Raw genomic sequence first — 18168 nt, 5'->3', positions numbered from 1 at the left:
GTATGTAGCAAACGAAAGAACAGTCATATGTGCTAATTGTAAGTTTCATAAATGGTATTTTTAGAACTAAACTTAGACTTGTCTCTACATAAAATAGTCTTACTATATTCTTAAACAGTATTTGACGTGACTTTGGAAAGTACTCTAGTCATATGGGCACTTATTTACATGAAAATGTTATATTTAGTCCCTTTTTTGATGTTCACAGGAAGATTATAGAAAGCTACGTGTATTTTAATTGTGGTAAAAATATGCACAACGTAAAATATACCATATTTAACCATTTATAAGTGTGCAGTCTGGTATTAAGAACATTCATATTGTAACCATCACCACCATCAATCTCCAGAATTTTTTCACCTTCCCCAGCTGCAGCTCTGTACCCATTAAGTACTTAACTCCCCATTCTCCCTTCCACTAAACTCCTTGCAACCACTATTCTACTTCAAGTCTCAATGAATTTGAATATTCTAGGTACCTCATATAAGAGGAATCATACAGTATTAGTCCTTTTGTGACTGCTTATTTCACTTAGCATAATTTCTTCAAGGTTTATCCGTGTTGTAGCACATATTAGAATTTGCTTTTTAAGGCTGAATATTTCATTGTATGTATATACCACATTTTGTTTATCCATTCATCTGTCAGTGGACACTTTTGGGGTATTTACACCTTTGGCTATTATGAATAATGCTGCTATGAACATGAGTGTACAAATACATATTTGAGTTCTGGGTTTCACAACCTTTATGCATATACTCAGAGGTATAATTGCTGAATCATAGGGTAATTCTATATTCAGTCTTTTAGGGAATCCATGCCATTTTCCCACAGTGGCTACGCTATTTTATATTTCTACTGGCAGTGCACAAGGAACCAAATTTCTTCATATTCTTGTCAACAATTGTCATTTTCTTTTTTTTTTTTTAATAAGACATCCAAAAAAATAATAAGTCGTCCTAATGCATGTGAACATGAATTCTTTTAAGTAGTAAATACATACATAATGTAGGCTAGTTAGAAATTGCACCATAAGTAAAATATCCTTGGTTTGACTTGATTTTAAAGAATTCAGTCATTTCTGTTTTGCAGCCAACTAATACTTTATTCTCCAGTAATGAAAATATAAATTCAGGTCTTTTTTTTCCTAACCATTTTTGTATTCTGAATTAATAATTTGCATATATTAGATCTGATATATAGGAAAATGTCATTTAATATGACTATTCTCATAGAATATTAAACTTCCCATATACCAGTAATATGTTATTTCTTTTTCCAATTTTGATGATTCCTTTTATTTAATTCTTATTGCAGTTAATAAAAAATTACAATTTTGGTGTCTTTATCTTGTGTCCTCAGTTGAATATAGGCTCCTATATAACGGAGCCATATTATTTGCACTTAACACAAATAACTAGTGTATGCTTTCGCATATGGGAGGCCTATTATTCTGTGAGACTATCAGACCTTCAGAATTATGACAGGTAGTAATTTGTAATGAGGATAATAGGTTTACTTTAATATTTGAATGAGATAGAGTATATCTAATAAATGCTTGTCATGTGAGACTCACTTGTAAGGCTGATGTTCAGGATTAAATCTCTAGTAAATGAGTCTAGCCACATTCCTGAATCTTAGTTAATGATATTTGAATACTTAGAGGATTATTCAAGATCTTGGCCAGTATTCCTCTGCAATGTTAAGGACCTGTTTTAGGAACAATAAAGATATGACTAGATGAAGGTAAGATGTGATTTATTAATGTATTTTTTTATTTTGTGGAAAAGTTTTGTTGCACACCTAAGATGTCTTCTATTCTTAGAAAATCAATATATAAATCAGCATTTCACCAAATGAGTGTAAATCTGGAAAGTGACCTTTTAAAGATGTCTTTATTCAGTTTCCTTACATAATAGTGATGGTTGTATTTCTATAATGAACAAAATACTCTAATTTTTAAATGCTAAAAAAAAAAGAATAGACTGTGTCTTTGTTTTTTCTAGACATACCTAAAAGAAAGAAAATGGATAGTGTTAAGCATATTGTAGTACTTTCTTTGCTAAATGTCTAATTTACTGCCATCACTATCTTTTAATGGAAAGTTTTCTTTTGAATTTCAGTATTCAGAAGATATGAAGCACAAGACCACTCTTCTGGAGCTTCAAAAAATGTTTACATATTTAATGGTATGTTTGAGAATTGTGTATTGGGTGTGGGAGATTAACCAGAGAACTTATATGCATGTATGCATTGACCATGAACACAGACAATAGGGTGGTAAAGGCCTGGGGCAGGGAGGGAACCGGGCAGTGGTGGGGCAAGGGGGAGGAAAAAAAGTCTGGGCGGGGGGTGTATCTATAGTACTCTTAACAATAAAAATATTTTTTAAAAAAAACATTAGATATACCCTCTGACCAAAGCTGAAAACATTAGAGTTCATTTATATTGACTTTGTCTTGATTGAATTAGTTCCTTACTGGTATTCTTAATAGCCATATCTGTTCTTTACATCCTATTATTGTCCTTTGAAGAATCCTTTTTCCTGTCACAGCCTCCTCCACCCAGGCTTAGAATTTTCTGACAGATTTATTTTTTCTCCCTCTTAATTCTTACTTCCAAAACTATAAAAGTAATCAATCTTTTTAAAACAAGCAAATCTTACAATATTACTCCCCTGCTTAAAATTCTTCAGTGATTCTTTATTATGAACAGAATAGTATCCAGGTTCATCAGCATCACACATATTTTGCTTCCTTCTTTCAATTTTTTTTTGTTAATCCTCACCCCAGGATATTTTTTTTCCCCACTGATTTTTAGAGACAGTGCAAGGGAGGGAGGATGAGGGGGAGAGAGAGAAACACATCAATGTGAGAGAGACACATTGATTGGTTGCCTCCTGCACATGCCCCGATGTGGCTGGGGATTGAACCTGCAACCTAGGTATATGCCCTTGACTGGGATCAAACCCTCAACCCTTCGGTGCTTGGGCCGAAGCTCTAACCACGGAGCCACAACAGCCAGTACAAGACTTAGGTTTCTTTATTTGATTATTTTATAATCCCTTTTCCCACTCCCACCCCACTTATGCTTTACAGGAGAGTGAGTGCAAAGCATATAATCCTAGACCCTTCTGTAAAACATACACCATGGATAAGCAGCCTCTGAATACTGGCGAACAGAAAGATATGACTGAGTTTTTTACTGATCTAATTACCAAAATTGAAGAAATGTCTCCAGAACTGGTTAGTACCAGAATACTGAAGTTTTGCTGACATTTGTAGAGATTTGCCCAACTTTAGTTACTGACTTCTGTTGTTTGTTGTTGTTTTTTAAGAAAAATACTGTCAAAAGTTTGTTTGGAGGTGTAATTACAAACAATGTTGTGTCCTTGGTAAGTATTCTACCTGTTCTTTGCTTTTTAGAAATCTTAATGTGTATTTTAGCTTATTATAATAAATTACTAATTTTTGACTGTTGACTGACCAGGATTGTGAACACGTTAGTCAGACAGCTGAAGAGTTTTATACTGTGAGGTGCCAAGTGGCTGATATGAAGAACATTTATGTAAGTAATGTATCTATTTTTAGACTTTTCCTTCTTTTAACTATTTGTATATAGCAGGTTTATATTTCTCATCTTGAAAGTTAACTTTCATCTATTTTTTCATACTGTGGTACTCAGATAAGAAAGAAAGGTAGACCACAAAGCTGACCCAATCAAAATTTAAATACTTCATTTTTGAAAAATTTAGTAAGATTCATAGAGCATTTTTGTCAATAAGGGGAAGACCATTTTTTACCGAAATTAAGAATTCACTTTAAAAAAAAATTTGTTCTCCTCTGTATATTCTGCCCAAATTATAATTACTATTTTTTTAATTTTTGCATACTGCAAACAATAATATGAAACGTTTAACTGTGGCTTTATACATAGGAGTCTCTTGATGAAGTTACTATTAAAGATACGTTAGAAGGTGACAACATGTATACTTGTTCTCATTGCGGGAAGAAAGTACGAGCTGAAAAAAGGTATGTTTTTGAAATGTAATGTTTATCACTTTGATAATCATCAAATGGAATTAAAACAAACTTAGTTTATAAATTAAAATTACCTGGTTAAGGTAAAGGTCATCTGCTTGGAGCTCATTCTCATATATTAGCTTTTTATTCAGTTACTGAAGTATACTTTAAAGCACCTTCAGATATTTCAGGTTTTATTTCCCTTTTAATTAATCAAATATTTACCAAGGTCTGTCTGATTGCTTAGTTCTCTGCTGTGCATTTAGTGGAGCATGGTAAAGAGTCTACTCATGAACTTAAGACATCCTCTGAATCTCTATAATGAGAGAGTTTTTTCTTCAGAGCCCAGCTATAAGATGGCCAGTTTAGGACAGAGTAGTTGGGTAAAGATGTTTCAGTTCTACAAGTGAATATTGAATGACAAATAGAAATTAGATTGAAAGAGCATCTTATACAGTTAGTTGCTAGGAAAAAGGCAAAGAAATAGAAATGATGTTGTAGGCCAGCTTGAATCATTCAGGTTGGTGATTTGCACTGACCAGTAATAGAAACCAAGATTGGTAATATATAGTAACATCAAATAATATCTAGATTTTGGGATTATCTACATAATTGGTTGAAGGCATCAGAACATCTGCCTGAGAAAGAACATATAACTATTGCAAAGGACGGAGACTTAAGCCAACTTAAACATGCAAAGGGAAAAGTGACAGAATCAAAGCCAGGAAAGAAAGAAAATCAAGATAGGATGGTAACCCATAAACTAGGGAAGAGAATCTTAAGAAGATGATATTCAGTTTATATAGTTTGCAGAGATTGGGGTGCGGGGGGAGGATGACAGCTGAGTAAAAAGCATTTGGGTTTTGTTTCAAAAAGGTACTTCGTGTGTTTTGTCAAGTTGTCGCTGTAAAAGCAGGGTTTTCAGGGTACGTGGTGTCAAGTACAGATCATTTTAGAAGTCTGACAATAAAAGTCAGCAAGGAAGATGGAATGTAGAATGAGCTTTGGGATTAAACAGGAGTTTTCTAGGTGAAATAGATCTGAGCATGTTGAAGGCAGAGAAAGAAAAGCTATTGCTTCAAAGTGCTTCATAGAAGATTTTTCCAGGTAAATATGTATTTGAAGGGAATGGTACTCATTTTCTCAATCTCCAGAGTTCAAGTTGGTTGGAAAAGAGAAAGGTTGTAGGTGGACATACTCAAATGAAAGTATAGCTGTGCAGGCAGTTACAGGAAGAAGAAAAACTCATCTGACAAGAGTTGGATTAGGGTAAGAGTTAAGGACTCATACAGAATGGTGTCAGTGAAAAGTTTTTTACTGTGGAGGAATATAATGAGTCAATCAGAGATAATTGACAGAGTGAGACATGTTCTTTGGAGAACCTCTTTTTAGGTTGAATAAATAAACTTGTTGAATAAATCTGTCATTCTTAATAATCTGCTTCTTGGAACATTTCCCTTTTTTGGCTAATATGATTCTACTGTTGTGGTATGCTTTTGTTTTTTTAATACTGTCTCATCTTTCCCAGGCAAAGTGTTATGCAGTCTTTTGTACTCTTATACTTTAGATGTCTGTAATAACATAGTAAATGGTCAACAGAAATGGGCTAAGGATCATATTCTGCTCTGTTTTTAAACCTCTAGTTTTTCAATTTATTCATTCTTTCCTGAATAATTTTACCTACCACCATAACATTAATCTCTGCTGACATGCTAATGATTCCCAAATTATCTTGCCTAATTCGAAGTGCTGTGCTGTGCTCTTACAACTGTCTTACTTGTGTGTCTCATAGATTTAATAGGTCTTATAACATAAATTCTCGTCTTTTCAAATGTTTATTTTATCCTCTGACTCAGTGCCTGGTTCCACTGCCCACCACAGGTCTGTTAGTGAATTTTAGCTTTCAGGATAAAGTTCACACTCTTAACATTACACACAGACCCTTCATCATTTAACTCCTTTATACTTTTGTAACCTTATCTTTTGCTAGTCCTAAGTAATCAGTAATGATGAATTAAAAAAAATTTTTTTTTTAAAAAAATATATTGATTTCAGAGAGAGGAAAGGAGAGGGAGAGAAAGAGATAGAAACATCAATGATGAGAGAGTCATTGATCGGCTGCCTCCTGCACGCCCCCGACTGGGGGATCGAGCACACAACCCAGGCATGTGCCCTGACAGGGAATCGAACCCTGGTAGCCTGGATCCTAGGTCGACGCTCAACCGCTGAGCCACACCCGGCCAGGCAGGAATGATGAATTTTTAGACTAGTTATTCCCTTTGCTTATGATATCCTTCCTGTACCTTCTTCACCTTCCTGAATTTTTTAAAAAAACAAAAAAACTGAGCTCTTGGTTTAAACAAAAGTCTCTTTTGAATCCTGTGTACAGTGAAGTATTATTCCCTGAAATGAACATTATTCATAAATCCATGTTTTTATATATATTTTGTTTAAACTGAAATTTTATTTTTTTCTACACTTGGACTAGCAATATGTCAGCCATAAGATTTAGATAACTGCCCTAGCTGGTTTGGCTCAGTGGTTAGAGTGTCAGCGGGTGAACAATTCTGACCAAGGGCATGTACCTCGGTTGCAGGCTCGATCCCCTTGGGGCTAGTGAGGGAGGCAACCAATCGATGTCATTGATGTTTCTCTCTCTCTCCGTGTCTCTCCCCTCTCCTTCCCACCTCCCTCCCCCCCTCCCCTTTCCACTCTCTGAAAAGCAATGGAAAAAATATCCTTGGGTGAGGATTAAAATAAAGATGACAATGATGATTTAGGTAACAAATTGACTTGCTCCTGGTACTGCTGTGATTGTTGTACTGTCGGGCAGCACATATTGAATAATATTTGCCAGGCAGTGTTCTAAAAGTTGTAGGGAATAGCCACTTTAATCTCCATTTTACAAATCAGGAATTAAGCTCAGAGAGGTTAACTTGTTTAGGTTCATACATCTAGTAAATGATACAGAGACTCCGCAATTCTAGTTCACCGAAATAAATACTTCAAACCCTATTATTTAAGGTGGAAAAGAAAACTGAACCAAAGACCTCCTTGCCTTTGAAGTATGATGTGACTCTCTCCTCTGCTTTCATAGCACCTTTATATATCTTCATCATGTTATCGCAGTCTGCTGTAATTTTTCATTTATTTTTTTAAATCTAGACACAGGAAAGCCCTTTTAGAATGAAAAAAGTCACGTAAGAGGACGTATCTGTATATGTCCCCCTGTTACATGGTTGAAGTACTTTTGAGAGAATTTTTAACAAAAGTTTGTTTTCTCTTTCAGGGCATGTTTTAAGAAATTGCCTCGCATTCTGAGTTTTAATACTATGAGGTATACATTCAATATGGTAACAATGATGAAAGAGAAAGTGAACACACATTTTTCCTTCCCATTACGTTTGGATATGACACCCTATACAGAAGATTTTCTTATGGGAAAGAGTGACAGGAAAGAAGGTAATTTTCCATCTCTTTTATTGTAAGTCTCTATAACAAGATAGTTATAATTGTAAAGTGGTAATCAACTACATATTTAACAAAATGAAATTGAATCTTAGAAGAATATTTTTAAAGACAGTGTGGCATGTTCAGTCAATTACCAAGTAAATATTTAATATTTACTAGGACTATGTTCTAGGCACTCTTCTAAGCATCGGGGACACTGTAGTGAACAAGATAAATGTCCCTGCCCTTGTAGAACTTAAGTTTAGTAGGCAAGTCATATTGAACAAGAAATTACGAATATGATGTGTTGTCAAATAGGACCGTGAATGTATTACATATCTAGGGGAATCAAGGAGGGCTTTTGTGAGAAGGTGACATTTAAGCAGAGCTTGAGTAAGAGCTAGATTGAGAGTAATGGATAAGCTCTTTGGTGGGTGGTGGTTGGGGATGAGGAGATGGGCAAAAGGCAGTGGCCAGATCATTTTTTTGGTAGGTCATGTTAATAATTTTGATCTTTATTTAGTGCGAAACCATTGGAAAATTTTAAGCAGGGAACTGAGATGGGAACCAGGTGGGATCTGGAAAAGGTTAATCTGACTACAGCAATCAAAATGGATCAGAGGATGATGAAAAGGATGTGGGGACACCATTTTAAACTACAGAGGTGGTAACTTAGATGAGAAAGCACACCAGTAAGATTGGAGGAGAGGTGTGTAGAGATACAGTTCACAGGCCTCAGTGACTGAATGAATAAATGAATCCAACAAAGTTATTGAACATCTGCCTGCTATGTAATTTGCTATTCTTGTAGTAATGGGATTATAGTGACAACAAAGAACAAAGTGTCTCCCCCTATAAAGATTATATTTTAGTCAGTCTGCTACTAGAGGGAGGAGGAAAAGTCAAGAATGACTCAGGTTTCTGCTTGGATCAGCTAGTTGAATAAGGGGGTCAGTATTTCAGGATCTCAAGAAAGGGAATGTGGTCAGAATTATTGGATGCTAAACAGAAGGAATAGTTTCAGTAAGAACATAATGAAACATAATCTTATCATGTGGAAGATTTTTGGTTGTCTTTATCAGAGCAATTTCATTTGGGTGTTGCAGTAGGAAGGCAGGTTGCAGTGAGTCAGAGATGGATGGCTCTTGGTTCATAAGTAGTTACCTCCAAATTGTTATTACTTCCATAAGACCAGTGATTTTCAAACTTCTTTGTATGTGCCTCAAGGACCACAGAAGTGCAGAATGGAAATAATGAGAGAAGAAAGCAAAACAGGTCCAGGGCCTTTTCCATTCTTTAGCCAGAGAAGTTTTGTTTTACATATTAAGGGCCTGACAGTGTTTTCTTTGTATAAAAAGTTCTGCTGATTTAAAATTTTAAGGTTTAAAGAAGTTACTATAAGATTTAGGAAAAAGAACAATGATTTGCTCTTTATACTCTATTGCCTGGCACTTACTGAGCATTCAGTAAATGTTTTACTCTGACTAAATGAGAGGTGTGAACAACGAGTGTAGGGTATTCTTTCAAGAGAAGAACATATTCCTTATTTGAAGAGAGGAGAGAAAATGGTGACTGTAGCTATGAAGGAATATGGAGTTATGAGAGGGAATTTTACAGTTAGAATTTGAGTATATTTAGAAATTGCAGGAAATGAACCAGTAGAGATGATAAGTTTAAAAATACAGGTGAAGTTAAGAAGTGGGTATTGTATATATACATCCTACTTTTTAGAACTCTTTTCAAACCATTTATAAAATTATAGCAAGACTGCACAGGAACTATGCTTCATTGTACTTTTTATTATGCTTCCATGGATGGAAGTAGCAGAAACTTACGTGAAGATAAAGGGTTTGTTAGGCCACAGGTCAGACCCTAGCACATTCAACTCCTCAGCCACTGCTTTGACACTGTCAGTCATTTTTTTCCTCTCCACCTAATTGTTACTTCACTTTCTAGTTTAGATTGCACTCAAGTTAACCAAATCTGCTCTTTCTTACTTGCTTCTGATTAATGCAGTTGTCGCTTGGTATCCTCTGAGAGTTGATTCCAGGACCCCTGCAGATACCAAAATACATGGATGCTCAAGTCCTTTATATAAAATGGCTTAGAACAGTGCATACAGTCAGCCCTTGACATCTGCAGATTCCTGACTGTGGATCCAAAATACTGTTTTAGGTCTGCCTTTGATTGAATCTGCAAATGTGATACCTGTGGATGTGGAGGGTCTACTATACTTTTTCCTTTCTTTATGATGCTGAGAATATAGATCATAAATCATCCATCTTCTTTAAACTTGTTACACCATTCTGAAGTTTTTTCCTTAGTATATTTAATACCTCTCAAATTTAAATCTTTATGGGTGGGAAATATATCTTTTATTTTTGTTTCTGTCTACATAAGGCTCCTAATACAGAGTGCTTCCTATTAACTGATTGTTGGAAGCATGCTACCAGTACAGTGCTCCCATTTCCCTTCACATGAGACTAAAAGACATAAATATGTTAATGCCCTTTCAGATCTTGTGTTTGCCTGCTCCTAATATAGTACAAAATCTTCATTCATGTTTCTCTATTTCAAAAGAAATAGCCAAATTAAACAAAAAGAGCATACTTTGTTTTATGTATTATGTTGTAGTTATCCATAGTTATGTACTAACACGTGTTTGTTTTTCCAATGATTTGTATAAATGTTCCTTAAAATTTTAGGCTGTGGATGGTGAATGACTAGCAAATGCAGTTGTTTTGTACCTATTTTAATATATAAAGTATCTGTACCTGTTTATGTACATAAAATATATAAAGTGATTCTAAGATGTCACTGTGTGCAGTTTTCAAAATTATTGCCATTATTTTATGTAAATCATTTCAGGTTTTAAGGAAGTCAGTGATCATTCAAAAGACACAGAGAGCTATGAGTATGACTTGATAGGAGTGACTGTTCACACAGGAACAGCAGATGGTGGGCACTATTATAGCTTCATCAGAGATATAGTCAATCCACATGCTTATAAAAACAATAAATGGTGAGTTTTAAATATTTTTTTGGGATTTAAAAAAAAATTTTTTAAGTATAAGCTTATGGTAGTTTTCTCTTCAGATATGTTTTCTGATTTTAGTTTTCTAAAAACTCTGTAAATTTAGGAAAGTGGTTAGACAAAATTTTTAAATGAAAGTGACTTTCAAAAGACAGTATGAATCAGTTATTCTTAAACTTTATGGATCTCTAGACTATTTTGAGAATTTTATGAATGCTTTCCTGAAAAAAAAATGAACACACGAAATTTTGCACGCAACTTTATATTCATGGAAAATATTGCACCTTCCAAATCTTACCTGTGTTCACTCATTCAAGAGCTATTGTTTATTGAAACCTCCTATAGGGTGGCCACAAAGTTCTTATATATTCTAGTTAGAAATTAACCTTCATGCTCCACTCTCTTCACCTTTGCTTTCTCTTTCAACACACATTCTTTTTTATCATTTTATATCAAGTTAATGATTGGAAGTCATTAAATCAGTTCTTTGATAACTATTTTTTGGTCTTCAAATGTCTTCAGATGCTGTTAGGTAGAGTCCCGGGTACAGAGAGACTATTATCTGTGCTAGGCAGTGTTCTGATTGCTGAGGATATTGCTTTGAATATTTACATTGGTACATTGATCTGCAGTTAGCAGAAAAGTTTTGTCAACTATTTCTCACTCTTTTAAGCCATCATGTCCATGATATCCTTAACTTTTTTTCATTTGAATATATTTCCATAAATACACTTTGAATCTTTTTTTATCATAAATTTTAAAATGGCATCTTTATCTTTGGAAGTTCTTCCATCTCTTAATATTTTTCTGTCCAGTGGCTTTACGTGTTACATTTATGCAAACTTTTTATTGTTTTTACAGACCCCTGTTGCTTCTAGGTTATAAATGAATCTGTCAAATTTTAGGGTGGTTATGACTGTCATAAAATTATATTACCAGTTTCTAGTGGATTAGAGTTGTCAAAAGAGCTTAGTTAGAATTTACCTCATATTAATAATAGTTTGGTAGTTATTTATAATATATCAGTATATAGCCTAAATATTTTTTTAAAAAGACATAATAGATATTCAGTACCTATATACTTTATCAACACTATGTGCTCTCTCTTAGGTATCTTTTTAATGATGCTGAGGTAAAACCTTTTGATTCTGCTCAACTTGCCTCTGAGTGTTTTGGTGGAGAGATGACAGTAAGTTTTATTCAGAAATTAGAAATAGTTTGTGACTTTCACATGCTTTTCAGTATCCTAAAATCCAATAGCAGAATCACTTAACTTTCTTTTAATTACTGTGATTAAATCTAAATTTTATTCTGCTGATATTTATTGGAACTTCAGTATGTTTGGAATGTATGATAGACACTAGGAAATATTTTAAAAATTACTATTTTTGCCTTCAACTGATTAAGAAGGTTAAGACTTAAAATTGAAAATTAAATAATAGTGTAGGAATTCAGTTACCTTGCCATGAGACATTATGATTGAATAAGTTGCTTTCTTAATGCTTTGGGATTAATGCCAAAAGAAATTACTCTTTATTAACTTAATATGAACACATTTTGACAAGGAAGTTGGATTGAGCTGAACTTTAAAGAATTATTCATTCAGTGCCTTTTGTAAAGCAGTAGCAGCCTGGTTATTACAAGTGACAAGATAGAAAAAGAATAGCTTATCTGTTACATAATTAGCAGTAAGATAAAAGAAAAGACACTTAGGTTAGAGTAGTAGTGTAATTTCACTCTTCATAGGCAGTTTGTCCTACTACCAATTTTCTGAAAACTCTTAAAATACCCTGTTGATTCTCACGAGTCAGGTATTTAATAGTCATTTCCATTTCACAGGTAAGCCCAGATAAACCAGTTTTTCACTTCAATAGCCATGTTTATTGTGAAATAACTGTTCACATTTTGAATTTTAATGAAGGACTTTTTATTGATCTTTGGTGTTCTTATATACTATTCTGAATAGAAAAGGAAAAGTAGGAAAATTGCTAACACTTTGGAAATGGGTAAAAGAAGGAAGTAAATAATGAATTACCACTGAAGCTATCACTAAACTGATTGCATCGCTAAATGTTATTCCCAGGATATTTCCTCAAAAAAAAAAAAAAGTAAAAGTAAATTTTGCAAAAAGCTCTTCTAAAAGATGTTTTTAAATTGAAAGGCCATTTTATTTTCTCTTTATATATTTTATGGTAAAGTACCTTAAAATATGTTTTGAATCTTCATTTTTTAGTATACTTCTGTCAAGGATTTTTATAAATGTAATGCTATTTGGAAACTGTTTATGAAGTTACTGCATGGTATTAAATAGCTTTTTTGAAATACTTTATATTTAAATATAGCTGAGTATACCCATTTTCTAAAGAAGGAAACTTGTTTTTTAAAACAGACCAAGACGTACGATTCTGTTACAGATAAATTTATGGATTTCTCTTTTGAAAAGGTAACCATTTCTTTCATGTATGATTTTACATTGTTTTCTTTTTTCCATGTTGCCTACTTGTTATTTATTTATTTTTATGTTTTAATTTATCTTTATTGTTGAAAGTATTACCAGTGTCCGCCTTATTCTCCCATTGATTCTCTCCACCCTGAACACCCCTCCCCCCCAGGCTTCACATGTTGCCTACTTTTATAGTTATATTTTGTCAAAGTGAAAATATACTTTTTTTCCTCTTAAAGACACACAGTGCATATATGCTGTTTTACAAACGCATGGAACCAGAGGAAGAAAATGGGAAAGAATACAAATTTGATGTTTCATCAGAATTACTTGAGGTATAAACTAATTTAACTTTAGTGACAATTTGAAAGCATGTTTTAAGTATTTTTGCAAGTAATAATAGTACTGTGATATAAGAATAGGCTATGACATCATTAGTATCTATAATCCAGGGTAGACGTTAACACTATATACAAATACTTTTGGTAATACTGATATATAACAGGTGAACGTAAAGTGAATGAGATTAAAGGGAGTGGGAAATTATTAGTAACATTGAAGAAAAATAAGAAAGATAAAATGGTTGATGAAATTACAGCAAGCTCACAGGTAACTTGTATGGTTGATAATGTTCTTACTGGTGATAGGAGGATTGCAAGTGTTCTCTTATGCTTTGTTACACACAAGTATACAGTGTATGTGTGTTTGAAATGCATTTGAAATACGTATTTTTTATATTAAAGTGTGTCTGATTTGAGGCTTTCTTTGTTTTATAATGTAATAAGTGGTAATGTTACTTTAATGTTTTAAGATTTATAAAAAGTACTCATCACTCATTGTGTGTTATGTCAATCTTAGAAACTCAGCGAGTCAGCCAAAAGTACAAAAAATAAATCTCCAGAAAGGTATACCTGAAAAAATACTCATCTATCTGGACAATTCAGTTTTTACTATCTAATTGATTTGTTTATATTTGCACTGTGTGGTCAAGCCTTAAAACTGAGTGTATTTTGTTCCCCCAGACAAATGCTGTAAACTAGTATCTTGCCTACCAATAATGTTATTGATAAAAAGCCAAAAATACTGTCTTTAATCCCTTGTATTGGATTTACCAGAAAAAAGTAGATTCTTTGCTACATTTTAGGCCATTCAACTCACCTGTTTGTATAGTAATTTCAACCACCATCATAATGAAAATTAAATAGATTAGAATCACTATTATGTGCAAGACTTTATGCTCCCAAGGGATTCAGGCAAATGTAGAACTTGTTCTACATGAGGACTCAATAGTATTTTTTTTTTTTTTACTCAATAGTATTTAATGACAGCCAGCCCATTTGTGAAATAAAATACTCATTTATATCAATAGGTTCTCAAATGCCTTTATATTCTTAAAAATTATTGAGAACCTTAGAGTTTTAAAAAAATACAAATTTTAATGTGGTTATATCAATATTTACCATATTAGAAATTAAAGCAAAGTTTTAAATTTTGTATTAATTCATTTAAAAATAACATGGCATGCTAATATAAAGTGAATGAGATTAAAGTAAGTGGAAAAATTATTAATAACATGAAGAAAAATATGAAAGGTAAAGTGGTTGGTGGAATTAGGGCAAGCTAATTATTGTGAAATATTTTTCAGAGCAGTACCATTCAGTGAGAAAAGTGCCCCTGTTTTACATTTTTACAAATCTCTTTAATATCTGATTTAATGCAAGATAGCTTGTATCTCATAACAGCTTGTATATTTTTGCATATTGTGATCTCATCATTTAACCTCTGGAAAACTCCATTGTGCTTAGGAGCTTACAGACACCCTATAAATGTCACAGGGACACCCACAGCTACCTGAGCCATTCTTTGAGAAGCACTAATTTATGTTGTGACAAAAGGGAATCCCAGACGTTTGCTTTATTGTAGTAATGGCAAGAAAAATAAACTGAACTGCTTTAGAATATTCTTAATTGCAGACCTAAACCAACCATTTTTTCCTATCATTGTTTCTTTCAGCTTATTAATTTAAAATGTTTACACATACATTTTACTAAAAAAATTAAGTAAAAATATAATAATATTACTTAACATTAATATAGATTTTAGATATATACTGGAATCTGGGTTTTTAGATTTGTATAGTTAAAATATAGCTAGTAGCAGACTTTACCAGGAGGTAAAAAGAAAAGTTTAGAACCCTAAAATAAGTAAACAAACATTATAAATTGTGTGACTGTTACAGATAAAACAAGTAGAGTGCTCAGAAAAGGGTAGTTAAATCAGGAGTGATGGGGAAGGTGATCAGGAAATGTGACCTTCAACTTCAGTTTGAAAGTTAGTGAGGAGTTAATCATGTGAAGAGTACCCCAGGCAAAGAGAATGTTACATACAGACTCCTGAGGAAGGATAGAGTTTGCTGGCATGTTTTTGGCACTGAAAGGTGACCTCTGTGGCTATGATGATTAATAAATGCAAGGAAAAGTGGTCCAAGATGAAGCTGGTTGTATATATAGAAAACACTTAAAGTTCTTTCTGATCAGTGTAGTACAGTAGTTTCACAGTTAGTCACACCCAGTTGGCTCCATGTACATTGTATTGATACAAGGCAAAAAGAACAATCAAAAAACAAGATGAGCCTGGCCATCATGGCTCAGCGGTTGAGCATTGACCTATGGCCAGGAGATCAAGGTTCGATTCCCAGTCAGGGCACATGCTTGGGTTGCAGGCTCGATCCTCAGCAGGCGGCATGCAAGAGGCAGCCAGTCAGGCAGCTGATCAAAGACTCTCACCATTGATGTTTCTATCTCTCCCTCTTCCTTCCTCTCTCTGAAATAAAAATATATTAAAAACAAAACACCAGGATGAATATTTCTACATAACAGAAATGGAACAGCATTAAAAGCAGTAAGTCTGGTGGAAATCATGGGACTGCCAGACTTTAAGTCCAAAGCAGATAATGGTGGCCGAAGGTTCAGCATTTGTGGGTTAAAGGAGACAGTTCCTAGCTAAAAGCAAGAAGCTTGGAATAGGGCTCAGTGAAAAGTCGCTGAATTGAGTGGGATGAATGAATGCTGTCAAACTCTCTCTGTGACTAAATCTTTATAGAAAGCTGTATGCCTAGAAATACTAGAGGACCAAGAACTCTGAAGCAAGGCGATTCAATGACTAGGTCTATGATTTTCTAAATATAATGTAGAGCAAGAGCTCTAATATGTGATTATAAAACCTGGTTCTGGAGTAGTAGGGGCTGCGGGGTAAGTAGAGGTAGTTGAAAATCTTTAGGGAGATAAAGATAGCCAGTAATATCAATTATCAGATGATAAATTTGTTCCAGATAAAAATAATGTTATAGAATTGCCCGACAGTGACTTAGAGCATGTTTAGAGTATCCAAAGAGATGAAGGAACATAAAAACTAAAGAGAGCAAAGCAGTCTATGGGACTAATGTCAAACAATAATTTTTCATGATTTTTATAGAGTAAACGGAAATGAACTCATATAGGTCTGCCAACCTGAATTAAAGGTGTTTTTGCCAGTTTTTAAACAAACCTTTCTCTCATAACCTATTCTTACCAAAATGTAATATGACATAATTAATTTATATATTTGTTCTTCAGGCAGATGAGATTTCAGAGTTCTTTCAAAATCTCTATAAATACATTTTTTAACAATCAGTTGAGGTAGCCAGATATATAATGATAATTTGGATCAGGTAAACTTAAAGTAACTTACAGTACTTTCATGTTCCATATACCTGGGGGGGAAATCAACATGAATTTTAAGTGAATGTATTTGGGCGGTTTTGTTTCTAAAATATTGGTAAAATGTCGTAAAGCAAATGGTTTCTAATGTGTGATGTTAACTTTTTTTTTTTTAGTGGATTTGGCATGATAACATGCAGTTTCTTCAAGATAAAAACATTTTTGAACATACATATTTTGGGTAAGTTTGGTAAATTTAGTAATAGATTTTTAAAATTTTTTATTGAATTTATTGGGGTGACATTGGTTAGTAAAATTATATAGCATTCAGGTTACAATTCTATAATATATCATTTGTTTATTTTATTATGTTTTCACCACCCAAAGTCCAGTCTCCTTCCGTCACCATTTATCCCCCCTTTACCTTCTTCTGCAGCCCCCAGTAATAGGTTTTTTTTTTGTTACATGTTTACATTTTTTTCTGTAAGAATTTCAACTTACTATTTTTAAATTCTAGGTTTATGTGGCAATTGTGTAGTTGTATTCCCAGTACATTACCAGATCCTAAAGCTGTGTCTCTAATGACTGCAAAGGTAATATATAAGCCTTAGATAACTTTTTCAAAATGACTACTTTAAAATAATTAAGTCTTTTTTGCTTAATTTCATCTTTCTTTACAGTTAAGCACCTCCTTTGTCCTAGAGACATTTATTCATTCAAAAGAAAAGGTATGTTTTATTTTGTGCATTTTTGTGATTTGATATCTTATGGTTCTCATTATCTTTAGCTGAGAAATCCTTATGCCTTCAGTGACTTTCCTTTATTATTTGTTTTTTAGCCCACGATGCTTCAGTGGATTGAATTGTTGACCAAACAGTTTAATAATAGTCAAGCAGCTTGTGAGGTGAGATGAATAATTCAACCAACAATGCATAGTTTAAGATTCACTTCTTGTTATATTTTCTTTTTTATTATTATTATTATTTTAATCCTCACCCTAGGATATTTTTTCCACTGCTTTTTTTTTTTTCAGAGAGAGTGGGAAGGTGGGGGGAGAGAAACATCGATGTGAGAGAGAACATTGATTGGTTGCCTTCCATATGTACCTCGACTAGGGATGATACCCACAACCTTAGTATACTGGATGATTCTCCAACCAACTGAACCACACCAGCCAGGGCCATTTATTATTCTTTATTAGCTTCCAAAGTGGTGTAAACCTTCCTGGGAATGCAAGTCTTATAAACTTCCAAGAAGTGGGAGATAGCAGCATAGGATGCAGTAGATGAAATTAGTTGAAGATTTTTTTTTTTTCTTATATGGAAGGTCATCTAATTATTCCTTGTAGTGATGAAATAGGAAAATCTAAAACTTTCTAACACAAAGGCTTAACTTTTTGAAACTTAATGAACATTTCAAAGCATGCTCAAAAATAGATTTCTTTTATTGAAATTGAGTGATACATAAATTCTTCTGGGATTTTTTTGTGTCTCCCTGCCCCCCCCCCATGCTTTTTCTCAG

General features: G+C 33.6%; 1 protein-coding gene across 4 annotated transcripts in view; it reads left to right on the top strand.

The window, feature by feature from the left end:
- Window positions 1-18168, top strand: part of USP34 (ubiquitin specific peptidase 34) — a 183752-nt gene that overhangs the window by 124925 nt on the left and 40659 nt on the right. For all 4 annotated transcript variants that reach the window (XM_087823588.1, XM_087823587.1, XM_087823585.1 and 1 more), the window contains 14 exons: window positions 2124-2189; window positions 3099-3245; window positions 3338-3394; window positions 3490-3567; window positions 3937-4031; window positions 7312-7484; window positions 10341-10494; window positions 11617-11695; window positions 12896-12949; window positions 13189-13284; window positions 16824-16888; window positions 17165-17240; window positions 17328-17375; window positions 17486-17551. In XM_087823588.1, the coding sequence (XP_087679714.1) occupies window positions 2124-2189; window positions 3099-3245; window positions 3338-3394; window positions 3490-3567; window positions 3937-4031; window positions 7312-7484; window positions 10341-10494; window positions 11617-11695; window positions 12896-12949; window positions 13189-13284; window positions 16824-16888; window positions 17165-17240; window positions 17328-17375; window positions 17486-17551 (1254 nt within the window). The remainder of the gene's footprint in view (window positions 1-2123; window positions 2190-3098; window positions 3246-3337; window positions 3395-3489; window positions 3568-3936; window positions 4032-7311; window positions 7485-10340; window positions 10495-11616; window positions 11696-12895; window positions 12950-13188; window positions 13285-16823; window positions 16889-17164; window positions 17241-17327; window positions 17376-17485; window positions 17552-18168) is intronic.

Source organism: Miniopterus natalensis, chromosome 13 (assembly GCF_054644295.1).
Source record: "Miniopterus natalensis isolate mMinNat1 chromosome 13, mMinNat1.hap1, whole genome shotgun sequence".
Taxonomy (NCBI): Eukaryota; Metazoa; Chordata; class Mammalia; order Chiroptera; family Miniopteridae; genus Miniopterus; species Miniopterus natalensis.
Note: the sequence above shows the minus strand (reverse complement) of the source record. Positions and strands in the feature narration are given on the sequence as shown.